Source organism: Stegodyphus dumicola, chromosome X1 (genome assembly GCF_044657685.1).
Source record: "Stegodyphus dumicola isolate Sdum_Otavi_A_Nest chromosome X1, ASM4465768v1".
NCBI lineage: Eukaryota > Metazoa > Arthropoda > Arachnida > Araneae > Eresidae > Stegodyphus > Stegodyphus dumicola.
In genome coordinates this window covers 241,807,755-241,822,113 of record NC_140780.1, presented here as the reverse complement: position 1 = coordinate 241,822,113, position 14,359 = coordinate 241,807,755, and the positions used below count along the sequence as shown (strand labels likewise).

The 14,359-nt window shown below is 33.0% G+C and overlaps 1 protein-coding gene across 2 annotated transcripts in view; it reads left to right on the top strand.

Annotated features, from left to right (window-relative positions):
• Synj (synaptojanin) overlaps nucleotides 1–14,359 on the top strand; it is a 227,582-nt gene that overhangs the window by 96,740 nt on the left and 116,483 nt on the right. For both annotated transcript variants that reach the window (XM_085807291.1, XM_085807290.1), the window contains exon 8: nucleotides 4,974–5,143. In XM_085807291.1, coding sequence (XP_085663417.1) covers nucleotides 4,974–5,143 — 170 coding nt within the window. The remainder of the gene's footprint in view (nucleotides 1–4,973; nucleotides 5,144–14,359) is intronic.

Here is a 14,359-nt window from a genome sequence, read left to right as displayed (position 1 = left end):
AAAGAAGCATGAAATCAACTGTATTTCAGATAAAGCAAATGTGCTTTATTTAATCCTTTGTTGTTCATTTCACAGTCATGGCTTCAAATGACAGAAAGAGTAAACATCTGACTTCATTCTACAAATTCATTCATGTCAGAAGGGCATTCATATCCCAGATTCTGTCCCCCTTTTCTCAAAATCCTACAATAATATTCTTGTGCCCACCTGCACTGAATACAACCCACTCATTTGTAGAATTATATATTTCCTCAAGCATTTATCCACATGTATGTATTGTTCCCCATATCGCTCATCATTACAGTATACCATTGTTCGAATTCCTGGGATAAAGCAAATGCGACACACATTTATCTTTTAGATTTCTTCGTAAAGAAAAGGTTGCACTTTATATGGTGAACATACCTAAAAATTAATAAATGCAGTTTGAAATTGTAGGTGCACATTATAGACCAAAATATAAGGTATGTATATTTCTGTTTGTGTAAATAGAAGATGATTATAATTAAAGTGACTGTACTGAAAACCTTCTGGAATCCATTTTGATAAAATTTAAATACATTGTAATTAGACTTGTAAAAGAGGTTTCTGAGAGGGGCTATAATGCTGACCATTATTTGAGTAGATGAGCACTGAACACTGGTCATTCAGCATAGCTTCAAATCCCACAAAACAGGCTGTCCTCTTAGTGGCATTCTTTTAGGGAAATGATCATCACGAGTTGGTTCATGGTATCACTACATGGTATTACTACACTAAGACCACATGGGCAATCGATTACTCGCCTCCAGTTTTATCAAAGCTTGTCAAGAGTTGTCTTGCAAGGCTTTATTTGTTGTTTAAGCTTTTATTATTATTATTTTAATGTATTGTTGCATTATTATCTTTTAAATGCATTATTGTATTATTGCTGCACTTTATCTAAAGTAGTATCATTTCATGTATTAATGTATTTGATTGTTATATCATATCTCATTTGCATTATTATTTTTCTGTATTATTGTATTATTATTATTATGTATTGTATTTTTTATGTATTATTTTATTATTATTATATATATTCCTTATACTAGTATTATATTTTAGTATTCTTATTACAAATTTGAAGATCTGGACTCGTCCAGATTCTGGATTTTCCCAGATATTAGATCATCTGTTTAAATCTAGTAAAATGACATGTAGAAATTTTAAAATTAAAAATATTTATGAAATAATGAAGCATGTATAATCTTAACGGAAGTAGAATTTGCAGAAAAAGTTCAATATTTGTTTGTTTTATTAAACATTTCTTTCAATACTAATTCAGAAGTTTTGTAAATATAACGCTGATTTTTGTTGTTTGACTTCTGAATTAGTATTTATTCGGCATGTTATTGTGTCTTAATTATTTCTTTCAATGTAAGTCATTTAATTTGCTTTATTTTTGGTGCTAATGAATTTTCTTTAATACTATAAACATAATTTCTTGTTCAATTACAAAGCTGCGTTCTTCAAGTCCTGTAATTGCCATGTCAAGAATTTCCACTAAATTATCAAATGAAATTTTTTTTATCTCGACAACTTCTCTGTCACTTTCTTCTTTATTGACAGCATTACTTTCTGAATTTAGTACCATACTAAGATTTCACTATTCGTTAGTTAACTAATGATTGGGCCATTGTCATTGTCATGAAAAACTTCCGTTTATATCTTTATCTATTACCACTTCTCCATACTGCTTAAAAAATTACATTAATTGTAAAATTTCGCTTTTTGTTTGTGATATTTGATTATCTTCAGATCGGATAGTGTCCACTGCAATGATGTATCATGAGATCAGCTTATACTTAAGGCTTAGCCAGGTCCTGTTCTAGATGAGTTCAAAATTAAAAAAATTTTGCCGTCCCTAAATTCTGTTGCCCAGTGCAGCCGCAGCAGCTCTGGTGCCTGTCCTGAATAACTTATGGGAATAACAAATCAGTTATTTTCAATTCAAACAGCACTAAATATAATATCATATGCCCAAATTTACAAAATCTGTTTTTTTGCATGTGAAAAGAAATTTCTGTTAAACTTGTCCTTGTCAACATACACATTACTAGTCAGCTGAAGTTTATAATCATTGCGAAGCATAATGTCAACATTAAAAGTTACCATGCTCTTTGTATTCAGTTACTGATATAAAAAAAAATTATTCATTGTTGCCTGAATCATTTCTCAAGCTGCAGTGTATTGACATTAATATGGTGATAGAAGCAAAATATAATAAATGATTTATCAGGTTGTTTTGAGTGCCAAAGTGAAATTGAGAATCAGGACTTTTATGTTTTATTGTGAAAATATATCAAATGCATAAGCAGTATATTAAAAAAATTCTTAAAAAAAAAAAAAGGTTTTGTGATCAACTCTGGATTTTAGATCATTCTCATATTAGACGTCTGGATTTTGGAATTTGTACTGTCTTAATACATACACTACTTTGCCAGAAAAAAAAACACCCTTAAAATGTAGCAATAATCTTGAAATTTTATGTGCAAATGATTAAATTTTCAAGGCCAGTGAATGTTACCTTTGGTCATAGTGCATGCTTCTTCTGCACTACTAGCATTATATAAAACAGGTAACAGTTGCCGCAGGATGCCAACCAAGTGGCATCCTGCAGCCAGTTGTATTACCCTTCATGGCATGCCATCTTGGAGATATTTTCCAGCAGTATAATGCTAAACCCCATACGGCTTATACATCTCTGAACTGTCTCTGAACTGTTGATATTCTTCTTTGACCAACAAGGTGACCAGATCTTTCGCTAATTGAATCTGTATGGAAAATGGTAAGCTGCCAGATTTGGACATCCTCAACTGTTGCAGATCTGAAACAACTCTGGAATGCCTGACAGAATGTATTGCAGAACGAGATTGAGAATCTTTATCACTTCTTAGTTCAACATTTACAAGCATACATCGCTGCCAAGGGGTTTTCGCCAATTACTGATTTGAAATTTAAGGTGCAGTTGCTAGCCACTGATGGCCCCTATGGCCTTGAATTTTTAATCATAACATTAACTGTGTATGAGCTGTACGCATATTTATTTTCAATGAAAACAGCCATTTTTTTTTTTTTGTGGGGGAAGAGAGTATATTTCTTGTTTTATCCTGATCTAGATTATGTATTATTGTAGCATATTCTTATTTTATTATATCACTTTTGTGTTGTTGAGCTGTTTAACAGCAAATTTTGAAATTTTAGTGAGTAAAATCAGTTTTAAATTTTTAAACCCTTTTAAAATTCTGCGCTGAATGACATTTTATGTAAGTAGAATTTCACTGTTAAGGCATAAAAGGAGCGGAGGGTGGGGTTGTTTACTTCTTATTTGAAGGCGAGAAAATGTAAATTTCAGCTATCGCTGCAAATGCCGTAACTCTTTCAATTTTCTGAAAAGAATCCTTATTATCAACCCAAATTACTATTATGCTTGTATTCTCTATTTCTGTCTGTTGCTCTATGCTGTTTGCGATCTTGTATGTATTGCATCTGATACATTAATTGGCAGTGCAGTGCTTCCAATACCGAAATCAGTAGATTTCCTGAAAAATCGAGATTATCACTGAAAGTATAGCTAGAATTGTTTGTAAAGTTATCTTAAAAGAATGAACATCTTTCATAAAGATTGATATAAAAATTATTTATTACATTATTTGTTACAGCACTTGAAGGCTTTTTAGGCCATTACACATTTAAAGAACGAAGCAGGTCATTTCGACGCCAACGGTTCAATGCTAACGTTTTGACGCCAGGGCAGTTCGACGCCATATTTTTTTCGTATTTTTATTTATTTATAGAATAAATATAAAGTAATATAAGTAAGTAATATGACTGATTTTTATTTATTGAATTAGCGATTGTTTGCGTGCATATTTGAAATATATATATGTGTAAATATGTGTGAAAGTGTTCTAGATTTTTGTTTGTGTCCCAGATTAGTGAGAAGCCCCCTCGCCAACGTCAAGGCCCAGGACATGAGGGAGGTTTTTTTTTTTATTTATTTATTTCAGAAAACAGCATCAAAAAGGCAAAACACACAAATGGTAAATAAACATATGTTTACAAAGTAGTTATATTATATTGCAGACAAATATAATTACAGATAAATACGATTATACATAAATAAGATTAGAGATAAATAAGATTACATCACAGAACTGTTATTATACTAATCCATTGCAAACTTATGCGCCACACCTTTCAGGTATTCCATTATTTCTCAATTTTCAAAATCTTCAACTATTACTTTAATTCTCATATCAACACGCAGATACCTATTCCGCTTGTGCGGCGGTTCATCTCCACGTACAAATTATTCATAACATTGATCAATTGATTTTTGAACACGCCTGAGACCATCTATGAATTCCCATAATGTGGGGTGGGAAACACCAAATGATGATGACACAAAATTTATTTGAATGATGATTCAAACTTATTCTAAAAATAAATAAAAATATGAAAAGTATGGTGTCAAACTTACCCCGCGTCGAAACGACCTCGTGTTGAATTGACCACGCATCGAAACCCTGGCGTTGAATTGACCTGTACCGTTTAAAGAATGAGAGTTCATTTTTCATTGTGTATTACTGAATGTGTGTTTCCTTCAATTAAAATTGCAAGGTGCGTGATATATCTTGGTGAAAGTAATTTAACTTGATATGACCTGAGGCATATATGTAAAATAAGTGTGTAAAAAATCGCAGGTGTGTAAAAGCCTTCTACTTTTCCTAGGAATTAGGGTTTAGTTATATTTGTAGGCTTACATATTAGTAAATCAATTACTTAACCTTAGAAATGTGATATGTCTATCATCAGTAGTAGAAAAATGTCCTTACGTTTTTATTTCCTGATTGTAGTTGTTTATTTTGATTATACTTTAAGTTATGTATTCTGTTTAATATTTGTTCTTGTATCCCTTTCTTCTCTCTTTCTTTTCCCCATCTTCCAAGAGCCATCATAAAGTTTCAAGGTATTGCAAAAGCATTCCATATATTGCCTTTGACTATCACTCAGAGTGTCGAGGTGGCAAAGTAGAGAATTTGAGCAATTTGCAAAGAAAAATTGCACCACAGTTGAAAAGTTTTGGATTTTACCTTAAAGATGTCAATGGAATACAAAAGTAAGTTTGCTTTCTTTCTCTCTGTACAGTTTATTTTTGCTTTTTTAAAGTTATTTTATGTCATATAACTATTTCTCATTTAGTTATAATTAAAATACTTTTTCTGTTCAAAAAAAGTGATATAGTTTCTAAATTTTGTTTGTTAAATGCATATTATGTTCTGTATTTAACATTTCATAAGTTAATTAACATAATTAATTCATCTTGTGCTAAGACAAAAATATTTTCTAAATTAATATTTCTGTTTATTTATTTATATATTTGTTATTAAATTTGTGATACCATCTACGTTCAAAATTCCCTCAACACAGACTGAAGCTAGTATATCTAAATGCTGGATGGTTTATGTCTTTTTCAAATTTCATATTATACAGAGCTTTTACCAACTGTCATTTTAAATGAGCAGAAGCCTGCCATCATAGAATTAAAAATGTGTTGCATTATATTTTTATTGAGAAATTTATAAGTTTTCTGACATCAGCAGTAAAATAAAATATCTTATTTGCAATGCTAATGTGATGAAAAGGAAAGCTGTAATGAGCACGTACTAAACCAAGTAAACTGCTGGACAATCACTAAGGATGGACAACACTATCACCCTGAGCAACCACAAAATGAAAAAAGCAAAATGTGGAAAATGAGAATATAAGGTATATCCTAATTTTATAACGGTTATTTTTATAACGGTGGTAAAGTTGCTGAACACTGGTAGTTCAAATCCTGGCGAATGGACTGGCTGCATGGGTGTTTTTATGGTTTTCCTCGTGTGCAAAATGTACTATATGAGCCAGGTTCCCTTAGAAAGTCTTTCACAAAGACATACCTCCCCTTAGGCAGATGGTCCTGAAATGTTTTGCCACAATCAAAATAAACCAAACCAAAAACCTTGTATGGCCAGAGCATTCTCCAGATCTAAACCCCATTGAAAATGTGTAGGATGATCTGGGGAGGTGACTTGTTGATCGAAAATATGTTGTTGCTGTGTCTAATCTCACTTGTCTGATATAATCAGAATAAGCCATGAATTTTATCATGGCAAGGAGGGCAAGATTTCATCTATTGTTGCCAAGAGCTTCAAGCACCATACAGGTGACAGTGCGATTTTGCTCAATTCTGCCCCAATTTTGAAGAAGTGCACCTGGGAGGGCGTGGTCTCCTTTCCCACTTCCCGTACACCGACTTCTCAAGAGACCTCCTGGCTTGCTGTATATTTTATACCCCAAAGACACTATACATTTCAAACATCCATGCCTCCTCTAGGATTTGAACCCAGGCCCTTTGTACTCAGCGTCACTAACATTCTTCTCATCTTAGCGGCTGAAAATTAGTTCAACAAATCACCCTCATCTGTGCATTGACAGTGGAGTGAGATTAGTTACCTTCTGGACAATGTTTTGCAAAGTATGTCAGAATGTGTGGAATGTTGCACCATTTCTCGTAGTAACACCTTTCTGAAAGGAGTGAATTTTCATTACTCTATAAGGTATCAAAAGTACCCTTTTCTACATCTGCGCGTTTTAAAACCTACTGTATTTTCCTGAACAATAAATGTCCTCTATTCTAATGGTTGAGCAGTGTTGCAACAATATTTTGTCCTGCTTAGCCTCCTACACTGCTTAATGTTATACTGCATGGCAAATTGAGATCCATCCTTAGCAATTGTCTAGGAGTGCATACTTAACTGTAATTAGAGAATAGAAGTTTTTCTTCAACAGTGCCAATGGAAAACAGCTGCTGACAGTGCTTTTATGCAATCCTTGTCATATGTACCAACAGCATTACAATTAGCTGTTCACGTGAAATCAGCCTCAGTGCATCTGTATCGAAAATAATGTTCTTGATTTTGAAAAATGGTACAGTCAATTTTTTAGTAACTTTCTAGTTTGCAGCAAATATAGAATGCAAAGGATCACTGTATATTGATTGTAATAAGGCTACATGATATCATTTGAGAGCATATATATGACTGTGGACAGACAGTTGTTTGTGTTGAGCTGGGCAGATTGTATAATCTTATGCTGCAATATGGAAGGTATAGGATTTTTGAATGCCAAAGAAAATTACATTAATTGTTATAATAATAGCAACAACAATAACCACCACATGCTAGACACATATATTCATATGAATTTACAACTTTAATACAGTCAAATACCGAAAATCCGCCAACCTGAAATCCGTGTTGCCTCTCAGAATATAAACATTCAGTTTATAGGTTCCGGAAACCGCAACATTGAGTACGAAATATCGAAGAAAAATATTTACCGAATAATGACGTCATAATTACCGAATAATAATGAGTCATAACAGAAACACCAAATTATTGGCATAAAAAAGTTTAAAAAATAAGATAAAATAAATAAGTTTTTTTTTTCCTCTAATCTGCATCGAGGTAAAAAAGCAGACGATTCACTCAACTCTTTGTTCAAGTTCACGATTCACGTTGTATTTTCTGAGCATTGTTATTTCACGAGATTGTTTAGTGCTGCCTTTTTTTATCCGGATATTTTGTAGATAAATTAAGAATTAATTAAATTTCTGCCCTTTTTAATACAATGACAGATAAGAAACACACTCATGGATGGAGGCAGGTGCTACTCCTCTATTTATAGCATAGTGGTATGGAATACACATGATTGTGTATGATATACGGAAAAATAAAGAAAAGCTGTTGAAATTTTACAGCAACAGTGATTCTAACACTGGAATCCGAAACCGGAAATCTTTGCATGAGGCGAAATTGGCAAACCTCGATGCTGTGTACATATAATACAATGAATAATATAATCAATTTATATATTTAATAATAACTTAATGCATATAATAAACTATTGCAGTACTGTATATAATAATTTAATTAAATGTATCTAATACGCCTTATTTATTTTGCCCTTTTTAGTCCGAATATTATGCTTTATCTATTCTATCCTGAAATCCGCACAACCTCTGGTCCCAAGCTTTGCGGATTTCTGGACTTTTACTGTAGTTGCAAACAGAATACAAGTATCCTTAAAATTATTTTTAACTCTTGTACCTGCTTATCAGCAGCTTAACCTTTGATTATTCTCTTCTACCTTCAGTGCAGTTTTATTTCTTTCGTTCGGTTCAGTTCTTAACTACCAATGCAAAATCAATAACTCATACCATGTAGTAGTTTGCAAAGTCTTTGTGAACATAAAATGCTGAAAAGCATAGCATGGAAAATTCTTCTTCATTATTTCATATTGTGAGATATATTTCTTAGATCTTAGACAAGAAACATATTGTTTCTTTAATGTAGGTTCTAACATGTTCATAAATATATTTCAGTGATTTTTAAGAATTGCCATATCAAGTTAGTCTACTCAAAGTATGCCATGGATAATGGTATTTTTAAGATAGCCTAAGGCATGAATGATAATAAATAAAATGTTTCCAGTGTCTTGTATTACAAGATATATTAACACCACATGGCATAGCTTAATATGATAGCAAAAACAGATCATTGTGACTTATAAAATTCTTTTTGTTTTGACTGAAGTTTTTGTTTCTCTCTTCATGAGTGGACAAATGTCTTACTTTCTTCTTTATGAGTAATCTTCTGTGTAAGTTCTCTGTTGATATATTCATGCTATGATGTAATTTCATCGTGTAAGTTATGAGATTCGTGTTAAGTTAATGTGAAAAATATATGATATATGCGAATAGAGATTGCATTTTCTTTTCTTAATAAAAGAGTGAAATGTATAATAGTATTAATTGTAAAATGCTTGGACTTCTTTTAGGGAGTGGGGCTGAAATTTTGATGCTTGACTGCCTGTGTGTAAATCTAATCTGTTTTAATTTTATATGCAAAATTCTGAGTCACATCATTGTATTGTGTTTTGAACTCTTGTTCTAGCGCAAGATAACATCTCATTTTATATATTTAACTAATTTTTTGGGTGACAGGGTTATTGTGGAATATCATTATTAGATAATTATAAGGGCATTTAATGTAACAAAATGTTAAAAATTTTTAAAACACTTCTATGAAATTATTGGCATGATTACCCATTTTTTAAGTGAATGTCACTGTGTGGTAAGCATGTTTATTTTTACATGCCCTTTAACTCAAAGAGATATAGTCAATATTGTAGTTTGCATACTAAGAGGTCCAAATTTGAATCTTGAGTAAATCATGGAAGTTTGATCTGTGCAGAGTATGAGAACATGAAAGTCAGGCAGTAGGAAAGGCCTCTTCATGGGCTTGGTGGTAAAGAAAGTGGGGGTATGAGACCTGCAGATGCAGGTCCATTGGGCTTCTCTAACCAAATGTGGGTGATGCTGGGTAAAAGTTTGAATTGTCACTATTAGTACCCTAGGTCTCTCGCCAAAGCATGAATTCCACAATTTATTTACAATTCCATTTACAACTCTTCATGAGCTGCTGAGGTTAATATAATAAATTTTTAAGAATCTTCATGAGCGGCTGAGGTTAATTTAATAAATTTTTAAGAATCATTTATCATTTGGAAAATCGACGTATTCTTTTTCATGGGTTGTAAAGTTCAGTTAATATACTTCTGTGTTAAAACAGGGATAGTAGTAACTGAAGGAAGGAGAAAGGTTAACGTACCCTTTATTGGCTCTTTAAAATTTACAGTGCATCAACTCGATGCTAACAAACTTTGCCTCTGTTTGAGCAGTAACTGAAAATCAAATAACGAAACTAAAATTTGAAGATACGTATTAATAAGTGATAGAACTAACCTACAGTGCTCAACGAGATCCCATTACTTAACCCGTTTAGGACTAGTGTCACATATACGCGACACAATGATTCCACTCCTTCCAGCCCAGCGCTGCGTATACATGACATTAAAACACAACGATTTATTTGAATTTTTAAAGCTAGTAAATGGAGCTAAGTGGTAATTGTTTTCACATAGGTTGATTCATATGGCATTTGACCTTCATGTACTGCCATTAGTTTCTGTTTTGCGCTTCTGATTTTGAGAGATTTATTGAAATAAACAACCTGAAAATCACAGCTCTTTATAAGTGTGCCTGTGAATTAAAGGGGCACAGGCGTTTTTGTTTATTTCGTTATGAATTTTTTTTTTTATTTATTTTGAAACTTAACATAAGCTTTCTTGGTTAATTAAAAAGTAACATTACAACGTTATAACAGAAGCGGAAAGACTATCAGCTTTCTCGATGCGTAATGCGTATTGCTCACATTTCTCAGGAAAGAGCCAGCGTTTTTATTTTTCTTACTCGATTTAATAGGTCATATATAGTGCCTTGAATGGTCATTATATATAATGACATGGGCATTATATTTTGGTATACAGTCAAAAGTCGTTAATCCGGACTCGACGGGACTTCGGCGATTCCGGATTATCGATTTTTCCGGATTATAGATCATCAGTTTCAATCTGGTAAGATGGCATGCAGGAATTACAAAATTAAAAATATGAAACCATAATTTATGAAATAAAGAACAATTATGATCTGAAGGATATCAAAATTTACAAAAAGAAAAAGCTTAATATTTATTTGTTTACTTTATTAAACATTTCTTTCAATGTAAGTTGTTTAAGTTGCTTCGTTTCATGTGATAATGCTTTCTCTTTAATTCTATTAAACAGACATAATTTCTTGTTTAGTTACAAAGTTCCGCTGTTGAAGTCCTATAATTGCTGTGTTGAGAATACCGACTAATTTGTCAATCGAAATTTTTACGTTTTCAATAACCTCTGGGTCACTTTCTTCACTATCGGAAGCGAATTATAATGACGAGGAACTTGATTTAAATTATATCAAAGACGGGTTACATCGAGATGAAATACTACATTTAGTAAGGAATTTGATGCTAAAGCAAAGTTTAAAGTTTATAAAATTAGCATTAAAGTTTAGTAAAGTTAGTTTATAAAACATTTAGCAATAGTAGCAATAAAAGCTCCCTGAGATAGTATGTTGTGCAGACATTGAATACAATAAAGAAGTTTCAAACTTAACCAATTTATTAACAATATAAAAAAGAATAAAAACACTGAAAATAAATTTAAACAATATCAGAGTCTTAGGAAAAATATAATATAACCATCATTTAATCAAATAATGTTTTTACCTGGTCTCCAAAAATACTGGCATTCAATACAAACAAAATGTCCTAAACAGTAATAATGCGGTCTCAAATGAAATTGGCTACACATTCAATAAGTCCATGATCAATGGTAAAAAAAGCACCTGAAATTTAGATTAAGTTCTTGAAAGCACTTAAATCTGGCCTAACTCCGCTTACATCAGTTGAACACGAGGAATCGCCGCTAATTTACTTTAAATGCCACCTTCATGAAGAACATGGATGCCGCTCACGGCAGTCACTGACATTGTAGCTTCTGGAACCAAGGAACTTATTCTTGAAAGGTCATCTTGTAGACAGGAACCAAGGAACTTATTTTGGAACAATCAATCTTGTATACAGGAACCAAGGAACTTATTCACCGGGCTGCACGCATCCTTCTGAAGGGGCTGGAAACACCCAAGTGCGCACACCCAAGTGCCAGGAAAGCAGGAACTAGAAGGGCTGAGCCAGAGCGACGCGAGATACTTATAGCAGAAGTAGGCATGACGTCTTCTCACGGCAACCAATCAGCTATCGGCACAAATCGGCTTTCCAGATGACGTAACATCACGTTTCGTTTTTGCATCTCAATTAGGTTGAAACAGTCCGTTCTCAACACAAACAGTGGCAGTAAGAAAAAGAAAATAGAAGTAACTACTATATTACATTAAAATAAGAACTAAACTAAATAAACATTTCAAGGAGGAGAGATGATGCAGTAAAAGGTTTGCAATAAGTTATATTTTCCAACAGAATTATGATAAGAAAAATTGATAAACAGATTTCGGATTTCGAAACATACTTTCGCTTTGTAGATGCTTTACATATTAGTAAATATATATCGGAAATTCTATTTGACATAATCGAAAGTTCAAGCTTACTTTTATAAAATTGCTCTAACAGTCTGCAAAAAATAATAAGCCGTATCCAATTCGAAGATTAAGGAACAACGCAATCTGCAACATTAACTGAATTAGATAATTTTAGCTTAGCTTATACCGTCCGTTACACATTAAACGCGCATGCCCACACACATATTCGCAGCCGTAAAGGGCTTCGCGCACTATTAAACGCCTATGCGCATGCATGAACGCGAGGCATGCGCAGAAAGTTTGTAGTTTTGAGGTCCAGACTATGGGTGTCCGAATTAACGACTTTTGACTGTATAATGTATTTACTGTACATATGATGTAATTAATATAATGTATATATTGACGTGATAAGTAACGGATATCCAGCCAGTGGGGGTCTTTTCTGGATCACTTTACGGGCATCGTGGGCGCTGTTTTCAATTTAGAAAAACAGGAAGTTTTCTAATATAAACCTGATGTCACACAGGGTTTGAGGATGAAATATTTCTGAGTGTCTTTTGAAGAAATTTTGGAATATATTCAGTTTGATTCCATTAGCCATGGCTAAGAGACCTTACTTAAAAACTTAAAAATTTGTCCAAAATCACCGGACACTCCTCCTTTCCGTCTAACTGGAAGACAGTTTCGAAAATTTACATTGACGGAAAAGGTAATAAAGGTAGGAGATGATGCACTGTGTGCGCTAAAACCAAGGAAAAGCAACGTATTTTGAGTGTGAAATATGCAATGTAGGACTGTGTGTCGATCCTTGTTTTGAATTATTTCACACACAGCAGATTTTTTAAATTGGAATTTAATTACCTACAGGTAATTTTTGTTTAGTTTTTTTAAATTCTGTATTTGTAAATTTTTCTTCATGTTTATAGTACTTATTTCTGTGTGTGTAGTTATGATTTTAGTTATTTGCCTGTTTAATTTATTTCTATTAATGTGATATTCTTTGTATTAATACACATTAAAAACAAGTGCGTTAAATAAGGAACTTCAAAAATTGAAGTCATAATATCAAAATGCTGATTTTATATATATATATATATATTTTTTTTTTTTTTTTTTTTTTTTTTTGTAAAATTAAGCTTAACTGCTGAAAATGCACGGGCCGGTAGCGACGATCCATTTCAGCAGGTCCAGTCCTGTGACCGCGCTTTGTTCTCCCTGCACTGGTCCTTAAGGGGTTAACCCCCTTCAAAACTAGCGGCAGCAAGTAAATGCAATTAAGCCACTTGAATCAGCAATAAGCCAACGTATCTAAGGCAGAGGTGGCGGTTATAGCCTAACTCTCCTCTCGTTCCCACTGAAAATCGGCTTTTAAATACTTTCTTCAAAGTAGAAATTTGCATTTCTCTATGCACGCTACAAAATTTAAATATTCTGGCACTGACAATTAGGGGAATGAAGGCTTATAGGAAAGTTTGAAGTTAAACTTTAACTTGTTAGTTAAAATATATATAAGTCCCTACGAGGTAATAAAATTTTTTTCCATACGTACATGATTAAATACAGGGTGTGGCAGGGAAACTACCTTATTTTAAAAATGAATAACACGAGTAGTATAAGCGATATCAGTTTAATTTTTTTCCAAGTAATAAAGAGACACAAGTTTCTTTCCTTATTACAGTTTAAAAATAATATCATTAAGGTGGCCTCCATTTTGCTCAATGCATTGAGATAGTTGAGTTTTGAAATTTCTTACTTTTCCACTTTTACCAGCATGTCAACGGGTATGTTGTCGATAGCAGCCTGAATATTGTTCTTCAATTGAGCCAGGGTCTTTGGACATTAGAGATTTCAGATAGCCCCACAAAAAGAAATCGCACTGGTCTGAATCAGGTGAGCGCGCTGGCCACTGACAGTCGCTTTGTAAGGAGATAAGGCATGTGAGAATCTTAAACTTGGGCCCTATGTGATGTCCCTTATGTGTGTAATTTTGAAGGGAGATATTGGACCTGTAAATGAGCTTTGAAGAAGCATACTGTCAGATTTAGTGTTCGAATTTACGAATACATATTTGTGGAAGAAATCTCGTCTTCATCTTTGGATATAGGATTTCAGATTTTGTTTTATCATAAAGAAAGTAGCTTGCACAAAGTTCGAAATATGTCAGAAATTGGTGCTCTGATTAAGCATTCCCAACAACAATGACCTGTCAACAAAACACCAAAATCAGTAATTCTAAGTTAGATCACGGTGCCAGATCAGAAAATTTAGGTATTTGGTTGTATAACAGATCTGTCCGCTTTAATATGTATATAC